The sequence below is a fragment of the Fukomys damarensis genome, unplaced genomic scaffold (genome assembly GCF_012274545.1).
Source record: "Fukomys damarensis isolate Sample0158 unplaced genomic scaffold, DMR_v1.0_HiC HiC_scaffold_25, whole genome shotgun sequence".
Classification (NCBI taxonomy): domain Eukaryota; kingdom Metazoa; phylum Chordata; class Mammalia; order Rodentia; family Bathyergidae; genus Fukomys; species Fukomys damarensis.
The window spans coordinates 33713912-33741643 of record NW_022900937.1 but is presented as its reverse complement, the minus strand read 5'-3'; the positions used below and the strand labels follow the sequence as shown (position 1 = coordinate 33741643).

The 27732-nt window shown below is 50.0% G+C and overlaps 1 protein-coding gene and 1 long non-coding RNA gene across 4 annotated transcripts in view; one reads left to right on the top strand and one right to left on the bottom strand.

Moving 5' to 3' along the window:
• Eipr1 (EARP complex and GARP complex interacting protein 1) overlaps positions 1-27732 on the top strand; it is a 98339-nt gene that overhangs the window by 47400 nt on the left and 23207 nt on the right. For all 3 annotated transcript variants that reach the window (XM_010629105.3, XM_010629103.3, XM_010629104.2), the window contains one exon: positions 25348-25504. In XM_010629105.3, coding sequence (XP_010627407.1) covers positions 25348-25504 — 157 coding nt within the window. The remainder of the gene's footprint in view (positions 1-25347; positions 25505-27732) is intronic.
• LOC117283368 lies at positions 20967-22506 on the bottom strand. The gene is made up of 3 exons (XR_004514328.1): positions 22444-22506; positions 21333-21408; positions 20967-21044 (listed from the first exon to the last, which is right to left on the bottom strand). It is a non-coding gene; the product is annotated as an uncharacterized LOC117283368 (long non-coding RNA).

The window sequence follows — 27732 nt, the reverse complement described above, 5'->3', positions numbered from 1 at the left end:
TCAGTGCATACCCCCCCATCTGGACTTTTGAGTAGACACATCTCTCTTCCAAGGGCGCCCCGAAACTGACGTCACCTGCACGGTGCTGTGGCCTGGCTGTACTTTCAGGGGAAGGCTTCTCTGGAGGCAGTGAAAGGTCATTTGCCCCCTGGGATCTGCACATTTGGATGCGAGTCAGGTGGCTGCCCCTGCTCTGACACTGCCAGCAGGTCACACAGCAGATACCTCAGGCGCCCGGGAGGGGAGCCCTGCTGTTGCTTAGCAACGGATCCTTCTGCCCAGCTTTCAAGGACTGCAGCTTTGTCATTGGAAGTGCATCTTCTGTCAGTGCTCAGCACATCAGCCACTGCTTCTGAGGTGATGCCACCAGTCAGAGGGCAGAACAGTTGAAGGCTGGTGATGGGGAGCTCTGCTCAGCAGGAGCTGCGGTCTCTTCCAGTTTCCCTTGGTCCACCCTGTGGTAGCTTTCAAAGGCATTGGGTAGTGTAAATGACAGCTTCTTAAACTGCTAAAGGGTCCTCTGAAATGCACGCCAGTGCTGTGTTCGAATCCCCCCTGGTCTGGTGGTATAACAGCACTCACATTTTGAGCCCCTCTGTAGCTGGTTAGCAGGGCCGCCTTGTTGAAAAATAACATCACTCCTTAGCCAGGAAGCCAAAAGACAGAAATGCAGGCGGCTGGTTCAAGGTCAAAGTGGGTGGGCAGGCACCAAGCACCACACCTTCCTTCCTTCTCAGTAAGTTCCACAGCACCTGTGCCTCTGCCCAGCAAGTCCCTTGAAAGTCCCTTGAGGGTGAGGACAGAAGAGTTGATCTGAGCCCTAACCCTCCCAGAGCCAGCCTGCTGCCTTCCTGCCCCATGCCCCCCGCTCTGTGCCCTGGGGGTGGGAGGCACAGCGGTGAGCAGGCTTGGGGATTGGAGTCAGCCACGCCTTTGATCCTCCCAGATACACAGTTTTGTTTTCCTCCCAATGAGGCGCCACAGGGGCTGCTGGTTGCAGGGCTGGTAGCACCTGGGCATGGTGTCTGGGGTCCTGCTCTGGCCCTGTGTCTGTGAGTCGCTGTCTTGGCTTAGTATCTTAGTCACGTTCTCAGTACAGGACACAGTACCTGACACCCACAGTTTAGAAAAGGAGAGGTTTGTTTTGGCTGACGTTTCAGAAGTTTGAGTTCTTGTGCACAGGCTTAACACAGCAGGAGGCCTGGTGGACAGCTGCTCCCATCATGGTGGCCAGGAAGCAGAGAGAGAAGGGAGGAGCTGGGGACAGGAACTGTCCCTTCTGGGCAGAGACTTCATTTCAGGCTTCTTAGTTTCCTTCCCCTGCACACAGGCCACACCCAGGTCACAGCGTCTGTCCCAGTGTGGACTGCAGGGTAAGGAGACGAGTGGGCCCTGTGCAGCCCAGCCCGCAGGGGACTTGTGCCAGGAGGTGGCCCTGGTGTCACAGGCTGCTGGGGTACGTTCCGTGTGTTAGGTGCAAGGCATCACCTGGCCATCTGGCTGGCTCATGGGGGTGTGGGGGTGGGGGACAGGCCTCGGGTATAGTACTACACCTGACGGGGCCTCACCTCGAAGCCCTCGTCTGTTCCTGAACATGAGGCGTGTTCATGGCACCGGTGTGCCCAGAAGAGGCACCCAGGCCAGGCGCACAGCCAAGGCGCGCTCTTCAGTGGCTGGCCCATGGGCTGCATTGTCTGGCCACCTGGCCCTGCCCCCCGCCCCAAGCACACGCTTTCCGGGAGCCAGTGCCAGCCACGCAAGGGGCACTGTTGCACCCCATGTGAAGGTTAAACACGAGGGAGAGAAGAACACTGTGACCAGACAGAGGGCGCGACTTTGGGCATGGTCTGATGGGGGTGCCGTGGGAAGCAGGGGAGGAAGGAGGAAGCGGGGATGCCTGCTGGCCGCAGCCCGTGCGCCTGCTCTGTTTGCTCCAGATGGAGCGACCCCCTCGCCCAGTTGGGACAGCCTGCTGGCTGCGTCCAATGGGCCTCAGGCCTGTGTGGAGGCTGCCCAGCGGGACACTGCACCATGGGGAAGGATGACATGCCAGGCCCTGTGGACTCTGCAGCTAGGCACAGGAGGGGAAGAAGGATGGGTTCCAGGGCCGTGAGACTTTCCAGCTCTTCTCACCCAACCTCTGTAGGGATTTAAGCCGCCCCTGCTGGCTGCTCTCAGTTGTCTTTGTCATCTGTTGACTTTCTGGCCAGTTCCTGAGTGAAGCCTCCTGGCCACGAGGTGGGCACTCACCCACACCCCTTCCTGCAGCCCCAGGCACCCTGGGTGTAATGAGGGCTCCACACCTTCTCATGGAATCCCTGGGGCCCCCTCACTGCTTTTAGAAGCATTTATGGACCAATCTATAGAAATTTGAAATAAACCTCACCTATTTGAAGAGATGTGGAAGATTTGAATAACTTGTTTTGAGCCAGGGCGTGGTGGAGCATGGCTGTAACTCCAGCACTCAGGAAGGAGGCTGAGGCAGGAGGATCACTGAGAGTTTAAGGCCAGCCTGGGCTACATACTGAGACCCTGTCTCAAAACAAACAAGCAATAAATAATAGATAAGTTATTTTAGAATCAAATTGCAACATAGAATTTTAAGTTGGGGTGGTTGAACAGGTAAAGATAAGACATTCAGCATTACATATGACAAACTAAACAAAAATTTTTGTGATACATGTTTTATGATAATGAAATTACTGTTTGCATGGATACAACCAATGACCTCTGAAGATGCTGCATCAATTGACTGATGCTTTAAAAACTCAACAGTACTGGGCCCAGGATTTAGCTCAGTGGTTCCACCACCTAGGCTCATGGCATTATTTTAACCAAGTGAGGAAGAAAGAAGAATAAATTCCACTGTAATCAAGCAGAGGCCTCCAGGTTTTTAATACCCATGAGGCTGTGTAGTGACTTTAAGCAGTGCTGCAGGGGCAGCCATGAGACGGGCCTGGCGGGGTCCCCGGGCCTCCAGTCTTGCACACACAGACTCCTCATCTTCCTTGATCCATCACCTGCATGGGTCCCTTCTGCTCACCTCCTCTTCTGTGGCTTTGTTTTTCCTTCGATGAAAGTGATGTACGTGCCCCCAGTGCCTATCCTGCCTGGCCTGCCTCTTCGCCGCACTGTTCTGACACGCTCCCCGCCCCCCAGTGGTGCATTGGGCCAGCAGCACCCATGGAAAACCAGCCTTCCCCAGGCTCTGGGCACAAGGGACACTGGTTTCCCGAACTTTCGGATTGGCGTGTAGATTTTGGCCGTCATCAGTGGGCACCAGACGGTGATTAGGGACGGACTGAGTCACACTCATAAAGTGTCCCCTGGGCATGGTGCTCACCCTCTGTTTCTGTGGTGCCACGTGGTCCCAAGAAGATAGATCAAGGTGGAGACAGTTCCGTCATGAGCACATCTCTGAGCCGGAGGGAGGATACCAGCGAGCCCGGGGGACCTCTCGCCCTGGGGTGCAGCTCTCCTGGGCCAGCCCAAGAGTGTACTTGCAGGCATGCTGGTGTCGCCTGGCTGAGTCTTGCGCTGGCCTTCCTAGAAGGAAAGGACGGAGCTTCCCCCAAGCCCACAGGGCTGGCCTGCTGCTGCTAGGGGCAGAGAGCTGCTTCAGGGAGTTGGAGAAGCAGGCCCAGCTCCGTGGTGCCCCGGATCTCTCGCTTTGTGGAAGTGAGGGCAGAATGAGCAGACTCCGGAGCGCTGCTCCCCTCTGGTCAGGGAGAGGTCCTGTGTACCCCGACGCACCTAAGGGGGCAGGAATGCCGAGGTGAGAAGCGAGCTGGGGGACAGGCCAGGTCAGCCCAGCGTGCTCCCCAAGCTCCCTGTTCATCATCTTGGCCCTGGGCTCAGGAGATGCTGTGTGGCTGACGCTGTTAATTCCCAGGCAACCCCAAGTGGCAGGAGGCGGGAGGGTGCCAGCTGGAGGTGAGGCTCCTGGCTGCCACTGCAGACTGGAGTCCCTCAGGGGCTCTGATACACCAGAGCATATGGAAAGAAAACCATCCTGTCATTATGGCCGAATCCCTCCTCGTCCCCGAACAAGTTACAAAATCAGAAAGCAGAGAGTTAAACCATTTCTATCCTAAGATAGGCTGAAGCAGGGTGGACCATATAGAGAGCAGCGAAAGCTGATGTTTTCGTCCATCCTGACAAGAAGCACCTCTCAGACAACTCTGTCTAATGCACTGCGGACTGTGCTGGGAGGATGGTAAGATTCGGTCCTGCTGCTCGTCCCAGCCACGTCATGGATGTAAGTGAGAGACCTGTTGAGCACAGTTCCTCACGCGGTGGCCTGTGATGTGGCAGGGATCTGAACATTGTGAATCGCCATGTCCCATGAGTCCCTTGAGGAAGCAGCGCTGCCCCGACCACGCGGGCTTGTCGGTGTCGGCCTGCACCCTCTCCATGTGCACGCCTGCTGGGAGTCTGCCCGTCTCAGGGCTCCTCTGACCGTGCACTTCCCATCTCATTTCGTCTTCTGAAGTCCCAGAATATAATAAGCACAGAGACTGTCTCCATTCTGCAGTTGGGAACCGGGGCTTGGTAACCTCCAGGAGTGCCTTGCCCAAGTCGCACCGTGGCAAGTGGGACTGGGGCCTCCTCCCCTTGACCTCTGGGTGGACCCTTTGAGCAGCAGCCTCGTGGTTCCTCTTTAGTGATAGAGCAGGCATTTCCCACCTCTCCGGTGTTCACTGAGAAGAATAAGGATGTAATGTGTAAGCCGTGTCACCTGGATAGTTTTATAGGAGGGTGCTTCTTGATATTTTAGCTCGGGCAACAATAGAAGCCTAAGCATGTGAGTGCAAATCATTAGGTTTTCAAAGAATGAAGGTGTGGTTTGTTTTTCCAGGGGCCTCAATTTCAGGCACCACCACGTGCTAGAGCAGGGCAGGAACGCTGACTCACCTTCTGTCTCTCTTCTGTGCTGGTGGATCAGCTTTTTCTGTTTTAAAGAGAGCACAGAGGCGTCAGTGTCCAGAAAGCAAATGGCTTGGTGTCTACTCAGTGTCCCCATCCTTTCTGTAGGTGTCGGAAGAATGATTTGCTGCCTTTGGAGAGCAAGTGGATGTGTGGTGCACCCAAGGCTTCACTGTAGGTGCCAGAGTGCTTTGCTTGGCCAGAAATGAGGCTGCCAGGCTGCGAGGGAGGCAGGCAGCTTGCCCAGGCCCCAGGGCCCTGGTGGGGCAGCTCCACAAGGTACATAGGTCACAGCCCCGCCCTCTGTGGTGCCCTCCACCATTCAGCGACTCTGAATCCTGCATGTAGTGGGTTCCAGAGGTGGGCAAACCTTTCTGATAGTCAGGGCCCCCAAGCAGGCTCAGCTGCAGGGAGAGAACCCACAGCCCTTCCCTTCTGCCCTTAAGGAATTGGCCCCAGGAGGAGCTTAGGAGCAGCTGGCAGAGCCACAGGGGAAGAAGCCCTGGGGACAGTGCTGAGACTGTGCTGCTCCTGACCCCCTTCCAGTGCCCTGCGGGACCATGCTCTCACCGACCGGCCCACTGTGGGCTGTAGGGTGGAAGACACGCGCCCAGGCTCATATGAAGACACGTGGCTGGGAGGGAGCAGGTCCCAGGAGCCTCCTCCCAGGCCTGCGGGGCATTGAAAGAGGGACTTGACAGGAAGATGGAGGGGCCGGCTGAGGGATATGGATGCCCCGACACCAGCCTGTTTCTCGCTGCCTCTTGCTGCCTTGAAGGCCTACTCTGGACCCATCTGGGGCCTATCTCCTGGTCTTGCTATGTACTTCTGGCTGACCTTGAACTCACTGTGTAGCCCAGGCTGGCCTCAAACTGATGGCAATCCTCCTGCTTCAGCCTCCAGAGTGCTGGGATCACAAGTATGCTCCACCACACCCTTCAAAGTATGCTTTCCCCTTCTCCATCCTCACCAAAGTCCTGAGGTCCCCGGCTGAGGTGGCAGCATCAACAGAGGATGTACAGTGAAGGATCAGACACGGGCTGTACCTGGCTAGGGGCAGAACCACCTTCTCTGAGCACAGCTGGCCAGGATGCTAAGGAGGAGTGGAACGGGAGAAGCACGGTGCTCGGCCCCACCTTGCAGGACTAGTGCTCGGTGTTTGCTGAGTGCTTAGGCGATGGGCACAAAGCTCACAAAGCAGTCTTGGCACCGTCTGTGCCCGGAGGTCAGGGCACCTCCACCACCCACCCTGCGTCCGAATGGCCTTCCGTAAACGCTGCCTGAGCTTTCCCATTCTAGTTGCCGTATGGAGAACAAGGAACAGAGTTGCTGCGCAGCCTTCACATGTGGAATCCTGTACTTTTGTCCCCGGTGCCCAGTGCTTTCTTTCCTTGTGTGGCCCGCATCTGCACAGGCGGGGATTTTCAGCTGCTCACCTGCACAGCAGCTGTCAGGAGCATTCGATTTCAGCTTCATGGCAACCTCTCCTTCTACTGTGGTTTCGAGGACTTAGAGCACACTGTGGGCGTCTCCTTTCCAGACCAGGGGACTCTGTGTAGGAGATATTGAGACACCTGCTGTTTGTCCTGATGACGCCCACTCTGCTTGGTTACTTTGCCCTGCTCTTGCTTGCCGGGCAACTCAGCTCATGGTCTAAGCTATCACTCAGTGTGTGGCGTGTGGATTTGGAGGGACTTCTGTAAATTGATCCATCTACGCAGGCATTAGCCATCTTAACCTAGCAAGATGGAGGCTCGCTTGTAATTAGAGTCATACTCTTTGTTAAAACAACCAGAAATTAAAACTGTCAGCCCCAAGCAGATCTGGGAAAGACATTGTCTCATGACAAACGGAACCTGGGACCCAGAGTAAATCTGCACCGAGATCCTGCTGCTGTTCAGGACCGAGAAGCACAACCTTGTTAGACTTTTTCAAAAGCCAGTGACGGGAAGGAAGTGGAGTGGGGGCTGGCATGTGGCATGCGGACCGGGGGTGACCAGGTCTGGGGGAGGGGCACTGCTCTGTCCTGTGCTGATGGCTCAAGGCGTTGGTTGCAGCCAGAAGAACATGGTGGTCGGAATTCCCACTACTCCAGGAAAGCAATCTAACCTGGGCATGGTGGCCCACGCTTGCAATTCCAGACTTTGGTAGGCTGAGGCAGGGGGATTCCAAGTTCCAGTCCAGACTGGCTAACTTAGTGACTTAGCAAGAATCTGTCTCAAAAAAAATTGTTTTGTAAAGGGATAGCTTAGTACGAGCACCCTAGGTTTAATCTCTAGCACTACTACAAAGAAAAAAAGCAAAACAAAGCAATCTTACTTTAGTTTTTTCAGGAAGTTGGCTGTTAAAGCAGCCACAATCTATCTGTTACATGGTATATGAAAAATCACTTGTAAAACTATTTTTCACAAAGAAAAGGCTTTGCACAAAGTCAGTACCTATTTACCATAGTGTCCTCCGTCCACTCTCTATGGACAAATACTTAGTGTGTTAGAATAGTGATGCTGTCAATAAATCTTTAAAGAAGATTTAAAAAAAACCCTTATGTCTACCATTTGCAACAGGAAGGAAATGAACAATCTGATTTTGATCAATTTTCACTCTAAATAGCAATTTTAAAAATGGAGTACATTTATCTTGAAAATGTATTTCTTAGGTAATAATAATGCCTAAGAACCAGAGTGGTTCCTTCACTTTGGAACTATTACTTTATGTTGAGGTGTTTCTGTGCTCTATGATATGCTTAATTTTTGTAAGTTCCTTCCACTCGTGAGAAGAATTCAGAAAACTTAATTTTCCTCACTCTTTTAAAACTTTTTTGCTCCCATTGGCTCTCACATTTGGAGAGAAGCGTTTTAAAGTCTCCCACTATAATTTAGATTTCTCTATTTTTACTTGATCTGTCAACTTTTGCTTTTATATTTCAGCATGAATTTACTAAGAGCTCTTTCTGGTGAATTGAAACTTGTGTTATTATCATTAAGTAATGACCTTTCCTCCTTTTGTCTTAAAAAATCTATCTTAATTGATGTTAATATGGGAAAGTCACCTTTATTATTCAGTGTGTCTTTTTCTGTTCTTTGTGTCCGTAAGTTTTAAGGGTATCTCCTGAGAACAGTGTTCTGCTGATTTCTGAAAATCCAGTCTGACAGTCTGTAGGTCTGGCTGATCCATTAGCTCATGACAATTACTGTGATTGCTGATTTTCTTGGAATATTCTTTCCTACTTTATGTGGAGTTTTGCTTGTGTGCTTGTTTTTTGTCTTGTTTTATTTTGTTCTTTCTTAGTTCTTTTGAATCCTGTGTTTTATTTCACCCCCCCACACACTATTCTAGGAGTTGTGTCCTTTTTCTACTTTAAACACTTAAAGTTTTAGTATTCATATTTAACCTGTCACCTGAAATTAAGTATCTAGCATCCTTATACTTAATACTGAAGAGGTTCTTTAAAGGACTTTTAACCTTTAAGACTGTTTCATCTCACTCCCATCTTGGATATTTTGTTGGCTTGTTTTAAAATTTTACCTTTAATCCTTTTATTAACTTCAAAATTAAATATTATTTTGTAGTATCATTAATATACTTATTTGCATATTTTCTAGTTTTTTTTTTCTGTTTGTTTTTTCTCACCTTTACGAGGTCTTCTTTCTGAGGTCCTTCTACTTTCTGAGTGTGTCCATGGGGCAGGGGTCTTTTGGAAGAAAACCATCCTGGTTTGGTCTATCTGAAAACACCTGTATTTCTTACAATGCTGGGAACCCAGGGCCTCAGGCATTGCTGGATGAGCACAGTACCTCTGAGCTACATCCTCAACCCTTATGCCTACATTTCTAGAGCAGCTCCTGAGTTTGGTGTTGGTGGTGTTCCTGTGTACCTGTCCCTCTGGAGACAGCTGCCAGACCTGATCAGCACTCTGGGGCCTTCTGCATTCTGCCTTTGACGTTCTGCCCTTTGGCTTCAGAATACCCAGGGATGGATTTATTTTTAATTATCCTGCTTGGGAATAGTCCTGCTTCCTGACGCTGAGAATTTGCGCGTTTCATTTTTCTTCGGTTCTGGGCAATTCCCAATCATTATTCCTTAAGAGAGAACACATCCTGCGTCCCTTCTTCCCTGTGCTCCCACGTCGAAGCCTGATGCTCTCCGCGTTATCCCCTCTCCTTGTCCTCGTTCTCACCACCTATTTCTCCTCTGCTGTTACACTGCCAACTGAGATTTTATTTTCAGTGATTGTAATCTTTATTTCTGGATACTTCACTTGGTTCTTTGAAAAATATTCCTGAGAAATTTTGTAGTCTTGTTGTTTGCTCTTATCTTGGCTTTTGGCTTTTTGTGTTTAAAAAGGTTTTGTTATCTAATGTCCTTTGAGTATGACTTCTACCTCTTGTTTTCTTGGTCAGCTCTCGCCCAGGTCCCATGCTGATTCGTGGTTTTTATTACGAGGTTCTGTTAGTTTGCTCTGGACCTGTGGTCTCCTAAGGCGCTGGCTTTGGGTGCATTCTGGGAAACACTCAGAGTTTCCAAAACCCCAAGGCTTCCTTAAGACTAAGGTGTTGGCTTGGGTTTCTTGGACATTAGTATTGTAAATTCAAACCCAAACCATTGTAAAGATAAATGCAGGCCACAGAGTTTCAATATAGGTCATGGAGGCCTTCAAAGCCAAGATGAACAACTTGTTCTTGATAGTTCCCTGTACCAGCTGGAGGGTGATCTTTCTTGCCCATTCTTTTAATCCAGGAATGTAGATTTTTAGGAGCTGAGATTTTTACAGCTCCATCTTTCTACCTCTTGTCGACTTAAAGCTTAATTTCTTGTTTGTATGGGTTACTTTCTGGCACTGGGAGAAATTACCAGGCACATACACCTTAAAGAAGGAGAGGTTTAAATTGGCTCATGTTTTGGGGGGATTCAGTCCATAGCTGGCTGGCTACAGGTGGAAACATCATGGTGGCAGGGCCTGGTAAAGGGAAGCTGCTCACCTCATGGGAGAGGAAGCAGAGACAGAAGGGAGGATCTGGTGACAAGAACATGCCCTTCTGGGTCATATCCTCGGTGACCAACCTCTTTCTACAAGGCCTCACTTCCAAACATGTGAGGCTTTGGGGGAACATTTTAGAGGGAAGCCGTAACACTGCTCTGTCTGTAGCCTTTGGATTCGTAGCAGAGACCAGTAGTGAAAGGGCAACCCCACTTTACCAGTTTGGTTTCAAAATGGCTTTGCCTTTTCGCTCCTGGTTGTATTCTTTGCTTTCCTGAAGGCACAGCTCTGCCTTTGAACTATGTCTGAGATTCTGTACAAGGTGTGACTTTGTGGTTATTGTTGTTATTTCCAGAATCAGAAGTCCTTGAGTCTATTCCATTGACAAATGAAAGGAAATGTTAGCACACACACTGTAAGAGAAAAATAATCTCTGATCTTCACTTCCTTCGCCGGGCTTCAAATATAAATGTCAAACTGCCCGGTTGCCATTTCCCCCTGGAAGTTTTGAGCCATCTCAGGCAGCACTGCTGCTCTCTGAATGCCCTTTGTCATTGAAAGTCCCCTGTCCCATCTACATCAAGGTGGGTTTTTCCCTCAGTGTCAAGAGACCGCAGTAGCTATTTCAGACATGAGATCTTCTCCCTGGAATCGAGGCGACAGGGACAAATGGGGACACTGAAATCACTCAGGAAGGAACTCGCCACCCTGGATAGAGGAGCAGCAGGGGAAGGTGAATTCGACCGTGTCAGGAAAGACTAAGAATTCTATCCAGTGACAATGACTGTGGCGTGTGTGACCCAGCCCACACCCAGCCCCTGATGCAGTCTCCACCCAGGCAGGGCCGAGGGACAGGAAAACAATCGTGTATAGAGAGGATGTTGCTTGGCTCCAAGACCCCAGGGTCTGGCCTGGGATTCTCCCCTTGGGGTGGCCGGGGTTGCTCTGATCCGGTGGGTACCGGAGGAGATGATGAGTGCTCCTGGATCTTGTGCAGAACTGCCACCCTTGAAGGTATCCAGATGGAATCTCACAGTGAGGGAGGCAAATGGTTCCTCCCGGCCCCAAAGACCACCGGAAGTCAGCCTCCTAGTGGCAGAGGTGCCCCAGCCTGCCCAGGTGTGCTGAGACAGGGCTGGGGTCAGCACCTGTGCTCCTGTTCTCCTTGGCTTCTAATGCTCTGGCCCCAGGTTCTCTAGGACCAGGCTGCACACGCTCGTTAGGGTGCTGCTCATCTGTTGGGGTGAGGTCCAGACAGGAGGCTGAACAGGATGTTTAGTGTAGAGTCGCCAGCTATGTTAGGAGAGTGACCTCAGAAGGAAAAGCTTGCCAGGGCTGAGGGAGGGAGGAGACAGACGCCAGGGATGGGCATGGTGGGGAAAGGCTGTTCACGCCCTGGGTGGCACAGGTTCCCAGGTGGCCGCCCTCCAGAGCTCTGCTGGCGGAATGGGGGGTGCTCTGGTGGCAAATGGCGAGGGTCCCATCTCCACGTGCAGGGGTCTGAGGAAAGGCTGCAGCCAGGCCCGGTCAGTGGGTCCCAGGTACACCGAGAGTCCCCTGCCTTCCCCAGTGTTGCTCCAGTGCCCCTCCCAAGAGCACAGCCCTCTTCCACAGCAGGGTCACTGGGGCCCTGCAGGGTACGCAGAGCGTGCAGGTGGGTTGGAGCGGGGAGGTAGTAAGGTGCTTATAGGCACAAATGGGCTGTGGAGGGCAGAGAGGCACAGCGAAGGCTTCATGAACCACGTGACCTCTTTCTCACGTTCTTCTTTGTGTCCTTTTCCATCTCTTTGAAAAGGCAAAGCCATGCTCAGCTTATGAGTGCCACAGAGCAAGCAGCAGGCCATTGCTGCTCAGTGGGCAGTGCCACCCTGACCCCTGGCCAGACCCTGGAGCCAGCCCGAGAAGTGACACTGGCCTGTGTGGGGCAGCGAATACGGACCCCGCTGCTCCAGGCGATGGTGAGCAGCTGCTGATGACGTTTCAGACAGATGTGGCGAACAGCCGTGCTCAGATCAGTCCCTGCATGTTGTGCCCGGCAGTGGGTAAGGGGTCCATGGTAACAGTCCCCGCTTTGTGGAGGATGTGCTAGCCCACTGCTGCTCTCCACCAGCCTCAGCAGAGATACAGGCCACCAGGGTGGGTGAGGCTGGGGAAAAAGTCAGCCCTCAGCATCTCTCGAGACCGACAGTGATGGTCCTTGTTCTCCAGACACTTGTTTCCTCAGCGAAGGGAAATCCCAGCTTTCTTCGGGTCCTTCCCAACATGTCTGGCTCTGCAGACCATGGAGCAGTCCCGTGTGGGGGAATCTGCCAGCGCCATGCCTGTATTCTGCTATGACACTCATTTGTTCTGTGCACAGGGACTGGCACTGTTCGGGGTCTGGGTGGGTCTACATCCTGCAGACTGGACCATCTCAGGTAAGAACTGTGACCATCTTGTGGTCCCTTAGGTCAGCACCCTGCCCAGACCCTGGCTTTTCTGGGTTAGATGAAGCAGCACTTGGTTCCTCACCTGCAGTCCCTGGTTTCCCTGCTTCCTGGCCAGCCCTCTTGCTGAGAGTGGAATCCGGGCTCTCGCTGTCCCCCTAGGAGCCTCCCGGAGAGGCTGGGCTCCCTGGCCACTGCCTGCAGGGATGATGGGAGTGACAGACCTGCTGCCATCCCCGGCTCGCCATCACTCTGTGTCCTCCCAGCAGTCAGCGCTGCTTCCTGTACTGTGGGCTGTGCCATCGACACACGATGCTGTCCTCAGAGCTTTTCAAAGGCCAGCGTCAGGAAGTATTTTTAGGCACACATTCTCAGGCAGCCTGCTGTGCACCCCAGCTCTACCTGGATCAGGTGATTGCCTGGTGAAGCTGGATTCCACCTCGTTCACCTGCTCTGCCTACTGCCAGATGCAGGGAGGTGACTGCAGTCTCTAAAAATAGCCCTCTGGTTGGTTCCTAATGTGCTCATTATGTTGTACAGCCATGGACGCCTCCTCCTCCTCCAGCTGGGGATCAGATTATGTCCCCAGCCAGGGCATTGTTAGCCCTTTAGCAAGCTGACTGCAGCTGCTATTCAGGCTCACAAAGACTCTAATCTCCTTTGAATTCCTCTAAGCCTTTTGACTCCATAATCCCTTCTAGCAAGCACACTGCTTGCGTACCATTGGCCCCTCAAGTATGCCTCCTCCATTCATGTGCCCCTGATTATCTTTTTATCTCATTAAGTGTGTCAGATCTCGTGTTCCATATATATATAAAAAAAAATAGACAGAGGCATCAAATTGGCTTTAAAGATTCAGCTTGGTATTCTCTCTTTCAAAGCAGTGGCCTCTTAAGGAGTCAGGAGGCCTCATTTCATTCCCGACTCTGGTGCTAATGAGCCGTATGCACTTGGAAAAGTCGGTTAACTTTGGTGGGCCTCAGTTTTCTCATTAGTAAAATGGAGAGGCCGAGTTCATTCAGCGTGACATCTACATTCTTCCGAGCCCTGCTGTCCCGTGACTGTAACTCTCAAGTCAGCATGGATGGCGTGGCTGTGGGCGGTGGCACTATGCTTCGCATGCGGGCTTGGTTTTAAACCAAGCCTGTGCTTTGTGCCGTCGCCTTGCTTATACTGAGCTTGCGCATCTCGGCTTGTATTGGTTATAGCAGGGGCCTTACACCCTGCCTCCTGGGGGCTCCTAGTGATCGTAATATTAATTCAGCACAGGTAGTTATAATCCAGGACCTAATCTCAGGATAGAGCTAAAGACAGAGATGAAAGATGAATGCCTCCCTGGCTATCACAGCGTTTTCTTTCTAAACATTGGCATTCGCTCCTCAGAACACCTCAGTTTCTTTGATGCCTGCCAGAAGTGCATTGAACACTCTTTGAATGCTCTGTTGCAGTTCAGATAGCTATGGAAATCCTTGGAGCTTCAGAAACAATTTGTGTGTCTTCGGGGGAAACCTCTCGTGTTTCTTGGTGCTGTTTACCATAAATCTCATCTGCTCCTGAGGCTTTGGAAATTACTGATTACACTTCCCTTATTCCTTGGGCCAGAAGTTTACTCTTTTGAGCCGGTTTTGCTGCTGTGTTCGTCTCTCAGGTCCCTGGTGTCGGTAGATACCTCCTACTGCAGGCAACTTTCTGACCCCTGAAGGTGATTTCTTACGTATAGATCTTCAATACGGGACTTTGAATTCAGTATCCACCAGATTTTCTTTTCTTTTTTTTTTGTTTTTGAGTTCTATGTACTTATTTTTTTATTATTAGTAGTACATGCTTATAGCTCATGGGCTTCCCAAAAGGCTATGTGACTGGAAACTTCAGCCAGAAATTAATTGGCATGTAGCCAGAAGTCATTGTGTATGACAGTTTGTAGTTAAAAGTAGAGTTGTTAACATTGAAATATTGACCCACACAGTAAAACCTTGAACTGCGAGTAACTTGTTCCATAAGCAAAGATTTCTAATAAATTTTAATTTGATAAATGAATTCTGTCTTGCAATACGAGTAGTATGTGCTGCTCATGATCACGTGATCACGACTGAGCCAGTTATCTCCCACCCTCCTGTATTGTGGGTGGCTGTCTCCCAACAGCAAGAGGTGATGGAGGAAATCTCATCTTCAGGGGAGGAGGAGAAGAAAAAGTCAGAGCCTCACTTCAAGTGAGATTAGGGAGATGTGTAAAATGTGGGAAACAGTGCAAAGTTTTGTAGAAAAGCACCGCTAGGAATCACTGGCAAAGGACATCACAAAAACTGTATAAAGACATGGAAATCAAATGACATCTACCCAAACAGCCAATGGGTTACAGGTGAAATTAAAAAAGAAATTCGACAGCCTCTACAATTAAACAATAATGACAATAAAACATGCTGGAACTTATGGGATGTCATGCAAGCAGATCTACAAGGGAAATTTATAGCAGTGAATTCTCGTAACAGAAAAACTGAATGAGCTCAAAATAACAACCAAATGTTAAACCTCGAGCTTCTCGAAAAAGAACAAGTCAAGCCCAAAGCTCGTACGAGAGGAAATTACAAAGATCAGAGCAGAAATTAAAGCAATTGAGGCTCAGAAAATAAGACAAAGAGTCAGTGTATCAAAGAGTTGATTCTCTGAAAGATTAACTATAATTGACAAACCTTAACCACCCTTATCAAGAAAAGAAGAGACTCAAATCCGTGCAATTACAAATGAAAATGGTGAGATTATAATAGATCCTGCAGGATTCCAGGTGATCATCAAGAACCTGTTCTAAGATGGAAAACAGAAGAAATGGGCAGATTCTCAGATGCACATGAATTATCAAAGCTGAAACAAGACAAAAAAATTCTGATAATCCAATATCGGTCAGTGAAATTGAAGATGTAACTTACAACCCTACTAACTAAGAAATGCCCAAGCCATGGCAGATTGACTGCTGAACTCTACAAGAAATGTAGAGAAGATGTGATGCCACAAATCCTCAAACTCTTTAATGAAATTGTAAGGGCAGCAGTGCTCCCAAACTTATTCCTAAAAGTAAGCATTACCCTATACCCAAACCAGAGAAGGATCCAACCAAAAAAGAAAACTACAGTTCAGCCTTCCTCATAAACATAGATGAAAAAATTCTAAAGAAGATATCAGCAAACAGAATGCAGTAAATTATTGAGAAGACTATATACCCTGTACCTGAGACCCACTGCAGCGGATCCTGATCTCCTGTTTGGTGCTGTGATGCAAGGCAAGCAGAAAGACTTACAGAGTCAAAGTGAAATGGGGAACTTGGATGGTCAATGTTGTGCAAGCAGCAAAGACTCTGAAACAGCTGTAACTGCTGATATTTATTGGTTACAAAATCATTTGTTAAATTAGGGTTGGGGGCCACATGTGGTTGCTAGAGATAAGTTGCTGATGCAGGCAAGGCTTGTAAAAGAAGAGAAAAAGCAAGCATTCTTGTGTTAGGAATAGAGCAGGTCAGATAGAGGTTGTGGTTAACAATTAACTCTCTCTTTTCAGTTAACGAAAGTTTTAGTTTTGGGAATGGAATTTTGTTGCAAGTCATCCTCACCTCAGCTGCCATGTTATCTCATATTAAGCCCCACAGCTTCATGGGCCATTTCTCTGGCCTCTGCCATGATCATTGGCAGGGTGACCCGCATGCCACCCACAGTGCTCCTAGGAGTTACATAGGCTTCGACCAGACTCGCTTCTTTAAATAAGCTACATGTGGGGTTAATTCTTTATACCCTGCATTGCTACAGTCTGCACTGGGCATAATCAACAAGGTCATCTCCCACAACTCTGACCAAGCAGGATTCATCCCAGGGATGCGGGGCTGGTTTGACATACATCAATCAAGAAATGTTAATGCACCACATTAACACAGAGTCAAAGACAAAAACCATACATTCATTTCAATAGATGCAGAAAGAGCATTAATAAAGTCCCACACCCAATTGTGATTAAAACTATCGAAAATTGGAATAGACAGTCTTGATCTCAATCTGATAAAAGCCATCTATTATGAACCAAAAGCCAACATCACACTACATGGTCCAAAACTGAAAGCCTTCATGTTAAAATCGGGAACAAGACAAGGATGTCCACGGTCACCACTTCTATTCAGTGTAGTTCTGGAAACATTAGCCAGGACAGTTAGACAAGAGAAACAAAAGGAATGAGGACAGGAAAAGAAAAAGTTAAATTATCATTATATGCAGGGGACATGATACTACAAATAGAAGACCCCAAAAATTCTACCAAAAGACTTCTAGATTTAATAACTAAATTTAGATGCATAGCTGGATAAAAAGCCAACACTCAAAACTCAATCACATTCTTGTACACAAATAACAAACTCACTGAGAGGGAAGTTAGGGAGATTACACTTTTATAACACCATACAAAAGAATAAAATACATTGGAATCAACCTAACAAAGGAAGAGAACGACCTTTATATTGAAAACTACAAAACTCTGAAACAGGAGATTGAAAAGCATATCAGAAAATGAAAATATATCCCTTGTTCTCAGGTAGGAAGAACCATTGTAGTAAAAATGGCCATACTCCCAAAATTACTATGCAGATTTAATGCAATCTTGATAAAAATACCAATAGCATACCTCCCTGAATTAGAGAAAATCATCCTACAATTCATTTGGAACCAGAACAGATCTAGAATAGCAGAGGCAATTCTTGGCCACAAAGACAAGGCAGGAGAGTATCACAATCACCTAGTTGAAACCATACTACAAAGCTATTGTGATAAAAATAGCATTGTACTGATAAAAACGAGGAGGGGGGACTTGAGGATCAATGGAACAGACTAGAAGATGCAGAATCAACTCCAAATCTGCTCAGCCACCTTATCTTGGACAAAGGTGTCAAACATCTTTACTGGAAGGAATAGAGCCTCTTTAATAAACGGTGCTGGGAAAACTGGCTTTCCTTATGCCAAAGAGTAAAACTAGACCCATATCTCTCACCACATGCTAAACTAAAATAGAAATGCATCAAAGATGGAAATATTACAACAGAAACACTAAATCTGCTGGGAGAACAGAATAGTAGAACTCTTGAAGATATAGGTGTAGGCAAAGACTATGAACAAAATCCCAATTGCACAGGAAATAGCACAAAGAACCAACACCCGTGATCTCACTTTACTAAAAAGCTTTTGGACACCAAAAGAAACCAACAACAGAGTGAAGAGACAACCTTCGGAATGGGAAAAGTTTTTTACCAGCTGTTCCTCAGACAAAGGAATAAGTACATAGAATATATAAAGAACTTGAAAAAAAGCACACCTCTCAAATTAAAGAACCAATACAAAAATGGGCATCTAAAATGAATAGATACTTCTCAGATGAAGAAGTAGAAATGGCAAACAAATAGATGAAAAAGTCTTAATGTTGCAATCCCATGTCACTTCAGAAAGAACAGCCATTATTGAAGACATCCAACCAATGAAAATGCTAGTGAGGCTGTCAAGAAAAAGGAACACTTCTCCACTGTTGGAGGGAATATAGACTGGTGCAGCCAATGTGAAAATCATTGCAGAAATTCTTCAAAAAACTAAAATTAGAGGTTCCATTTGACCCAACTATTCTGCCTCTCAGTATCTCTCCAGAATTAAAACCATTGTACCACAGTGTTAGCTGCATACCCATGCCTATAGTGCCACATTTTGTAACAGCACGATCTTGGAAACAGCCCAAATGCCCATCAATTGATGAACGGATAAGGAAGATGTGACAGGGCCAGGGATTTAGCTGAGTGGTGCTGCCACCTGCCTCGCGAGCACACGGTCCTGAGTTCGATCCCGATATGGAAAAAAAAAACGAAACAAAAAGGTGGGTTTTTTTTTAAATAATGGAGAACTATTCTGGGATAAACGTGAGACATTTCTAGTTAAATGGATGCACCTTAGGACCATATTCTTAAGTGAAATAAATCAGAGTCACAAGTTTAAATATCACATCTTAATCTGCTCTGAAAAATTGAAAGGGTAAACAGGGTACAACATGTACAACACGTACTGAGAAATAGGGGAAAAATTCAAATGGGAAGGGAAACCAGGAAGGTGGGAGTGGGGAAGGGAGGGGAGGAAAACAGAGAAAATAGAAGGGGGAAATGGAAACAATTTATTTGTAAATAAGAAGGGCAAGAAGGGTTATCGGGAGGGGAGGGGATTGGATTGGGGAAATCAAGAAGAAACGATGTATCATGTACTGGCACAAATTCTCTAAAGTCAGAGAAAAGGTGTAAAGATCTAAGTGTGGAAAGACCAGAGCGGCTCTGCTCGGCTTTTAGGGAGGCTCCAGAGTAGAGCTCTGGAGAAACTGAGGGTGAGTGTGTGGTCAGCTTTTGCACTACCCCAGCGCATCACACCCCTCCCACCCACACTCGCCTTATCAGAAATCTCTTTATTTTTTTAAAATTGAGTTTATTGGTACTTTTTAGGCATATAGTACAGTTATTTTCATCATCAGGATTTTGTACCTCTACATGACAGGTCTTGGTTCTCATTTTCCCCCTTGTCCCTGCCCTTCCCACACTCCCTCCAGAAATCTCTTTCTGAGGTGCCTCCCCCTCTCTCCATATTCAAACTCCCAAGAGACTCAGAAGCCCCAGTGAGGGCAGCAGGTTTTCCCAAGGAGCTGAGACCCAGCCCATTCTTGCTGCTGCTGTTCCTTCCATTTACCAGATGGTTACCAAGAGGTAACGAGAATGCACATGGCAGCATGGGTGGGGAGGATCCCAAAGAATGCTGTAGGGTCCACAGAAGTTTCTAGAAGAAGGATGCTTGATGGCAGTGGCTGGGTCCTCTGGGGGCAGCGTCACACACCTGTCCGGTGGCTGGGCTGGGGTGGCTCCCATGCTGAACTCCATGAACAGAAGCTCAGCGTGGCCTCTGCATATTCCCGGGCTGCTCACAGCATGGCCATGTCCCAGAATCTGCGCGGTGGCCAGGGCGGCAGTACAGTGGCCCAGTAAACAGAGCTCACAGCACTGCCTCTCTTCACCTGGACTTGCCATCCTTGCAGCAACAACTTGGTGGCTTCTTCATGGAAGCTCTCATACACGGGCCTGGCAAGAGGTGAGAAGGGAGGACATGTAAAAGCTCCTCACCACGGAGAACTGTGAGATACAGTCATGGCTGTGCTGGACAAGCCTCACCCTCACTCAGCCTCCACGTCTACCTGCACCCACACGGGAGGCTGTGTGGTCTGCAGGCTCCCAGGGGCCCAGACTCTTTGCCCCCAGAGCAGCTTCTCTAGGGTAACAAAGGACAAATCAGGGAAGTCCCCCTCCTACTGCTCCTTTGTTTTCCTGTCTTCTCTCTGAGGTGCCGCATAGGCTCACAGTTGAAATTGTGGACCAGACAGCAGTGCCCCTGGGAGGAAGCAGAGCTTAGTGGGAGGAAGTGAGGTCACAGGGATGTGGCTGGGACTGGGATGATGGGATCTCGCCTCTTCATGACTCTGCTTCCCAGGTGCTATGAGGTGAGGGGTCTCCTCCTCCAATACTCCTGCCGTGATGTGCTGCGCTGTCCCAAGCCCACAGTGACCCTGGACTGAGACCTCTGCTGATGAATCTCAGGTGTCCTGCCACAGCCTAGAAAGCTACTACCACCACCATCTTGTGCCAACACTTGTTCCTCTTGTGGTGTCCCAGGCTGTCTTCCTCACTAGATGACAGTAGGATTGAGAGCTGGGAAGTTCCAGGCTCGAATCCTACCCTGTCCTGTTCTTCCTGTACAAATCTGGGACTTCACTTCAGCCCTCCATGAGTCATGCGCCTCCTCTATAAAATCCCAGTGATTCTGACAGCAGGAAGAGGAAGAGCAGCCCTGGGCACTGAGCACTCTCAGAGAAACACGTGGGTCACTATTCTGAAATTCTGCTGACTGTGCTGGCCGCATGGCAGCGCTGTCCCCCGGGGCTGTCACCAAATCAGTCCTCGGCCTGCTGCTCTGGAGCAGAGGCTGGCTCATTTGATCCCTTGACTGTCTCCGTGTTCTGGTCCTGAATCCCCCTCCTGCTCTCACCCGCAGAAGCCCTCCGCATTGGCCCTGCACCTCTGTCCTTGGCCCTGAGTGTCCCCAACATCCATGCCATGAGCAGATCTGCTCTACAGTGTGATGGCACATGGGAAAAAGACAGGCTGAGTTTGTGAGACATCTGGAAGCAGACTGCCTTGGGCTGCAGCCGACTGCATCCTGGATGACCGAGGAGGAGGCAGGGAGGCCATAGAGATGTTAGCTATGGGGCTCAGGGCCTAGGCCAGGTCCACTTGGGCTGAGGCATGGCCCTGGTCCTCAGGATTCAGCTGTTCTGACTTCTGGGCCAGGATGATCCATGGCTGGCACTGGGATGATGTAGAGATGCCCCCACACACCTCTCTGGTGACTCGGCTGGAGTGGCTCCCATCGTGTAATTGGCGGGTGGAGGATCAGTGTGGCCTCTGCATACTTCTGGGCTGCTCACAGCATGGCCGAGTCTAGGCTTCTACATGGTGGCCAGGGGAACAGCAATGTCCCAGTCCTCAGAACAGGCAGGGCTGCCTCTCTTCACCTGGGCTCACTGTCCTTCCAGCAACTCCTCTGTGGCTCCGTGGTGGAAACTCTCAAATGGACATGCGAGGAGATGAGCAGAGAGGAGCTGTGTACCATGGAGGACTGTGGGATAAAGTCACGGCTCTGCTCAACTAACCCCACCCTCACCCAGTCAGGAGGCTGTGGTCTGAGTCTCCCTGGTCTTAGGGGAGCCTCCCTCTGGCAATGGCACACAAGTCAGAGAAACCTCCTCCTGCTGCTCATCCGTCTTCCTCCCACTGAATCCCACCTCTGGACTCAAGCACAGCCTTCTGTGCTGTGCACCCTCCTCCCTCCCTCCCACAGGAAACACAGGTGTCCTGGACACCCTTTTCCCTCTAGCTCCCTTGAGGGGGCTGCAGGGTGACTCACCATGGCTTCTTCCCATGTGGCTGGTCTGCCATGGGTAGGACGTCCACGTCCATGGAGTCGCTCTCATGGCTTTTTACTAAAATGACATGGACACATATGAAATGGACACTCGTGTGAAAATATACCAGGCATTATTGTTGGCTGTGGTCACCACCACCCTACGCGACAAGAGATCCGACTGCAAGTCCTCATGACCATCTGAGACTCTTCCCTCTGGCCACAACTCCTCCATCCCTCTCCCCTCTCCGCCTCACTCGAGTTCTACCCTGACCATTAAAGGTGACATCATCAGGATACAGCTCACTCAGAAAGCACCCGGACCACCCAGCCTCCTTGAGGGTTGAGGGTTCTCTGGGATTCTGCTGGGTGCTACTTATATTGGGGCCACTGCATTTGGCGGTGCCCACAGGGTGGCAGGCAGCAGCAGCACAGGGCCCATTAGGCAGCCTGTGATGCTCCTCTTGAGAGCCTTCCAGTATCGGATGCCTGCTGTTGGCAGGGCCAGAGGTGGTTCTGGAGCGAGAGTGCAGAGCTCCAAGGCCTGGCTGGCGGGACACACTGGAAATGGCAGGGTCAGGCTGGCAGGATACGCTGGGAGTGGAAGGGCCAGGGTGGGGGGACGGGCCGGGAGTTGGGATCCTCTGGATGGTCATGGGTGGCTGGGAGCCTCTGCCACCCTGTTTTCCTTGGGGCCTCATTCCAGGGAATAAGCAGGCAGTACAGGGGACAGGCTCACTGGCCATCCCAAGGATCTGAGGTGAGAGTGCAGGACTTGTCAGGCACCATGGTGTTTTCTCTGCAATCTCTTGCCTAGGCCCCTGGCAGGCCTGGATCTGCAGCAACAGGAAGGTTGCCATCTCATTATACTCCTTCCTCCTCAGGGTGTCCATCACTGTTAGCTGGTCGAAACCCATCCTGGCCATATGACTTAGAATTCCCCTCTTTGCGAGCACAGGGAGCGGCTGAGGAGGACGGCGCAGCCGGACACCCTGGAGCCTGTGTTGTTGACCACATGCCGGGGTTCTGGTTCATGACCTTTCTGATGAAGTGTTTGGTATTCGTGGAGATGAAGTTGTGAGGTCCAGCCAGGATGATCCCTCACTACACTCACCAGGAACACTGCTTGGCACAGTGTCACCATGTCCTACACTCCCCATAGCACCAAATCAATCACCAAATCTCCAATAACAATTTCCACTCAACTCTCTCAACAATCTCCTTACACCCACAAAAGACCCACCTGAGGCACGCCTTGCAGAGCTAACTGCTGTGACCTCACACAGGCTCCTGTGATGTCACAGAACCAATGGGCTAATGGAGAGCTGGCCACACCCACCAGGGCCACCTCATGACCATTAGGACCTTTTCTTTGTAACAGAAAAGGTTACAAAATTTCTTGCTTGTGTGGGTTGTGGAGATTGACGCACAAATGTTTAGAAATAAAAGTCAATTCATATGATGCTCCAAAATCCTTTTCCTTTGTGTTATACCTTTTGTTTTAGAGCTCTCATGGTGTCTACACTCAACATATCCAATTCCTTTTGCTTTAAATTCTTGCTGGTCTCAGAGTGATGCTACAACTTTGTTGACATTAGAGTAATGTAATGCTCTGTTTAGGAAATGTGGTGGTACATTAATGCCCATGAAGCTAACAGGAAGATACCTATCATAATCATTTCCCCCCAAAGATGATTGATAGAGAAATGCTATACAATCACAGGCCCTGGCCTTGCCTCCATTTTCTTTTCCCACAAAATGTTTTGTTTTGGAAATGTAACTTTGTGCTGCTTTTGTCTCCTATCCAATGTGTCAAAATGGTTTGTGGCTGTTTGAACTTTGAGTCCTTTCTGGGATGTTCAGTTAAGCTTTGTCCCCTCACAAGAAGGTTCTGTTAAGCCCCCCCCCCAGGAACGTTCTGTAACTCGGCCCCTATGTTTCCAGAAAGTTCTTGAACTCCACCCCCCACCACCACAGCCCCGCTTAATTGAGCATGCTTACCTACCCTGCAGGTCCCTATATAGGGAGGCTCTCATTTCTGGTAGAGTGCTCAGAATCCTCTGAGCCTGCTGGGACTTGCCAGTGAATAAAGGCTTTTTCCCACCTCTTCCACTTACCAGCAGATTCCCAAATCTTCAAATTATGAGAGCTGTGTTCCAGAGCCGCCACACTGAGCTGTAAAGCTCAGCAGTGCCTCACAGCTGGGGCACTTGGCTGCGACAGTGAGTTGTAAAATTCAGCTATGCCACTGATGTGAGTGATGAATCTGTTTTATGATAATGCAGTGTCTCATTTCTGCCAAATCCTCAAAAGGAGGCAAAAGCAAGTGTCACTGGACAGATTCTTTGGTAAAGTGGCACAAAAAGAAAAAGATTCTGTGGAGCCAGTAGACAGCAGTGATTCTTTTAGTGACAGTGAAAGTATCCTGTATAATAGCCCTCCTCCCTCCTGACTCCCTCACATAAGCCACCAGGTTTTAAAGGTAAGTAAGTGCGGGTCAGTTTGTTTATTTTTCTTTATTATTTGTATTGTACTACAGTATTATAATAATTTTAATGTGAATTTTTTGGGTTGTGGAATGAATCATCTGAGTTTCTCTTATTTCTTATGGGGAAACTCAGGTTGATAGAGAAGTGCTTTGGATTGCCAGTGTGTTTCTGAAATGAATTATGCTCACAAATCAAGGTTTTGGGGAATAGAGGTAAATGATATATATGGTTCTAATAATAATAAGTGGTGTGTTTTCAAATGTAATGTAAGGTCTTCATTTTTATAATGCTGTGTATGCTCTTTTTTAAGTTTCTGTGTAAGACATACTACTCATGAAGTGCTTTTTCTTGCTTTAACACAATACCTGTCTGTTATGCCAGGGGTGGTGCACTCCTGTAATCCCACATTCTCAGGAGGCTGAGGCTGGAGGGTCAGAAGTTTGAAGCTGTTCTGGGCAATTTTATCAAAAATAAAAAGGCTACGTTCTGTTCTTCATTTGAGACCACGTTGATGACTTCATTTTGAAACCTATTCATTAAGGTCTCCTTTAAAGGGGAAGGAAGACATTGAGCACATTTGCATTTGAAAGTAAATGGAATGCAAGTTTTGAAGGGGTTTAGATAGAAATTTAATGTTACGTCTGATTATGTAGAGTTCCCGTGTGTATGCGTGCGTGTGTGTGGTGCTGGGTGTTGGGGGTTCAACTCAGGGCTACACACTGCTGAGGCAGGCCCTCTGTGCTGTGCTGTGCCTCTAGTCCTAAGCCTTGATTTTTAAAGCTCTGTCATAGCGAGGGTTTGTCTGGACCCTACATGTTCTTGTCCTTCCCATGTGAGTTTATTCTCTCGATCCACACAATGACCTTTGGGGTTCCTTGAAGATGCTGGGACCCTCAAACCACCTGTAAGAAATCACACCAGGGGTCTGGGGCCAGAGCCGAAGCCAGCTGGGATCAGCACAGAGGGGCCTCGTGGGCTTCAGCCAGCAGCACCTCTGGCCCAGACTTGCATCCCCTTAGGTGGACTCAGGTAGATCCATGCTGCCGACAGCATTTCTGAGTGCGTTTCTGGGCTTCTCCCATGTTCACACCTGTTTCTGACAACCCCATAGTGCTTCGGGCAGAGAGACCCATTTAATGCCACCTCAGATGCCAGCTGAGGCCTGGAGGCTTGCCTTAGCCTCCTCCATTTTGCTCCTGTTTTTTTTTTTTGTTTTTTTTTTTTGTTTTTTTTTGTACAGGGAATTTAAAGTGGGACCTTGTGCTTGCGAAGCAGACAGTAGAACCACCGAGCTAAATCCCCCACCCTTGATCCTGTTTTTGAAGCACTGCTGAAGGATGAGAGGACATCGACTTTGAGAAAATAACATTTTCTGCTGTCCTGGCAAGCCCTGTCTGTGTGCTAGCTCCTCCCCACTGGGCCGACTGCGCTCCCAGGCTGTGCTGCTGGGGGCAGATGTCCCCTGTGTGTGCCCTGTCCGCATCAGGCGCTGTCCCTGCTAACCTGGTGACGCTCTTTCTCTTGCTCAGCTCCTGACAGCCGAGTCCTGGCATGTGCAGCCGTGTGGAGGATGCCCGAGGAGCTGGAGTCCGGAGGCCACGAGTCCCCCGATGAGTCTGCCAGCACAGCGCAGACCCTGGAACTGCTGTGTTACCTTGGGAGTCCAGCACCTGGCAACGTGGCCTGGTAGGAAACCTTCCGATCTTGTCCTTTCCCTCCTGGTTTAAATCAGTGCTGCCCAGGCACCTGACAGAAGACTATCACAGCCGGGCGCCATGCAGATGCCATGCCAGGCACTTCCGCTCAGAGGCTCTCACTGCTCCTTCCCGAGGACTCTGCATGTGTAGTGCGCCTGGCGTGCGGTGTCCTGGGCCCTCCAGGTCTCACCCTCACTGATGGGTGTCACGTCAAGGGTCAGGAGATGTGGCTCCTTGGCCAGCAGCTGCCCGTGTGGTTGGAGGTCAGCTTTGTCAACCCCCAGCCAGTCCCAGGGCCTCTACAGGAAGGCACAGAACACTTGGCAGCAACTGTCATTGTTTACTTACCACAGTGACCCTTGGTGGGGAGAGGGTGGGGGGACACTCCTCTGCTCTGTTTGGTCAGTTCGGTCACTGTCAGCACTACCTGTTACCAACTTAATCCAGCATATACTTATTGGGTACCTGCTGTACATATCCGGCCAGCCCCGGGATACCAGGGTGAGGGTCAGGGGACCCGGCTTTAAGCAGTCACTATCTCCAGGGGAGACATAGCGTAGATAAAGAAGGCTCCCCAGGGAGGGCAGAGCTGGGCTCTCTCTGGTCCAGGTCCTTGTGTGGGGGTTGAGCCTGACTGTGGTGACACAGCAGTGCCACACCTGGTCTGAGGCTCGGCAGGCTGCAGGCAGCAGACTGGGGCTTTGTCCTGGTGCTGGTTGTATCTCCACCTGGCTACGGCTCATGTGTCTGACAGAGCTGCTCCCAGTATCGGAGTCTCCCCACCTTGCAGAGGGAGGGAGGGAGGCAGATGGACGGGTTCCGAAGCCCGACACCATCACTGGGCACTGCAGTCACTCAGCTGCCACCACCCAGTTCCCAAAAGAGCCCCACACTTCAAACGATGGCCGTGTCCCCTGCAAGCAGGGTGTGTGCGAGTGTGCGCATGTGATCAAGTGTTCCCGGGGAGGATAGTGGCATGAGTGTAGCAGGCACAGGAGCCTCAGGCAGGGCAGTGGTCCCTGTGGGAGGACACAGAATGGAGACCTGAGCCACGAGTGCAGGCAGGGAAAGGCAAGTGTGGACACTGGCCCGTGCTGCCTGGGGGTGAGGCGTCATCAGACCCTTACTTCCTGCACTGTGCAAGTGCTCTGCTGTGTGCATCTGGAAGGGTGGGACACAGCTGCCATGTTGTGCTGTCTGAACACACTCCCATGCCAGGGGAGCTGTTTAGAGGTGGCCTTGCTGGCATTGGTGTGTCACACCCATGTGCTGTCCACTGCAGTGCCGAGGTCCTTATTAGGGCTTTGGTGTCATCCTGTGTAATCTATTTAGCCTGTGATTGGAGGTGGTTCTGCTTGTGCATTTCCTGTTTGGCTTAACAGATGCTGAGGAAGCCCTGGCTGGGGTCCCTGGGCATTTCCTGAACAACGCTGCTGCTGGCAGGATGTGCCCAGGAATGTCACAGGACTCCCTGTACTTCAGCATCCTCTCTGCGGGCCAGAGGGGGGTCAAGGCACCTGTGCCCAGGCCCACTGCAGGATCTGGTGGCCATGGAGCCTCTTGTGTGTTTGTTTCAGCCCTCAGGTCTCAGAGTGCCAGTGGGGCCAGCCCCTCCCACTGCTCTTAGCTCCTGTTTGGAAAGTCCTGTGACCCAGGCGCTGGCAAACTTCATCAGGTGGGATGGAGAGTGCCCAAGGCCGTCACGGGCTCCACCCTGCCCCACGGCTTTACATCATTTACCTGATTATGTCTTCCCTCAGCTGTCCTTTCTGCCCATGTTCCTTGTGTGCTCCAAGTTCAGACTTGGCTGAGGTTCCAGGCTGTGTTTTCAGCACCAAGGATAGCATCTGGCACAGAGGAGGGACCATGCTGAGCCCTCCCTTTCAGCCAGGCCCCTTTCCAGGGCTTTTCGAGCTTCACCACTGTCCTGTAGTCCTGGGAGATGGAGCGCAGCACTGGGCTGACGCACTGCTCCGTAGGGGGTCGGGGTATGTGGTAGGGGAGTCTGGCCCCTAACTCCAGAAGCACCTAGTGGCTTCTCAGCCACAAGAGCAGAAGGGGCTGTCCCTGTCCTTACTTGCCATCTGAAGGTTGTTTTCCTGGCTGGGAGTGTAAACTTCTCTTCATCCGAGCAGGTTTGCAGAACATCCTAGCATCCTCTCAGTGTTCAGGGAAGGTGAGTGAGTATAAACCAGGGTGCTTTGTGGGGCAGTTGCT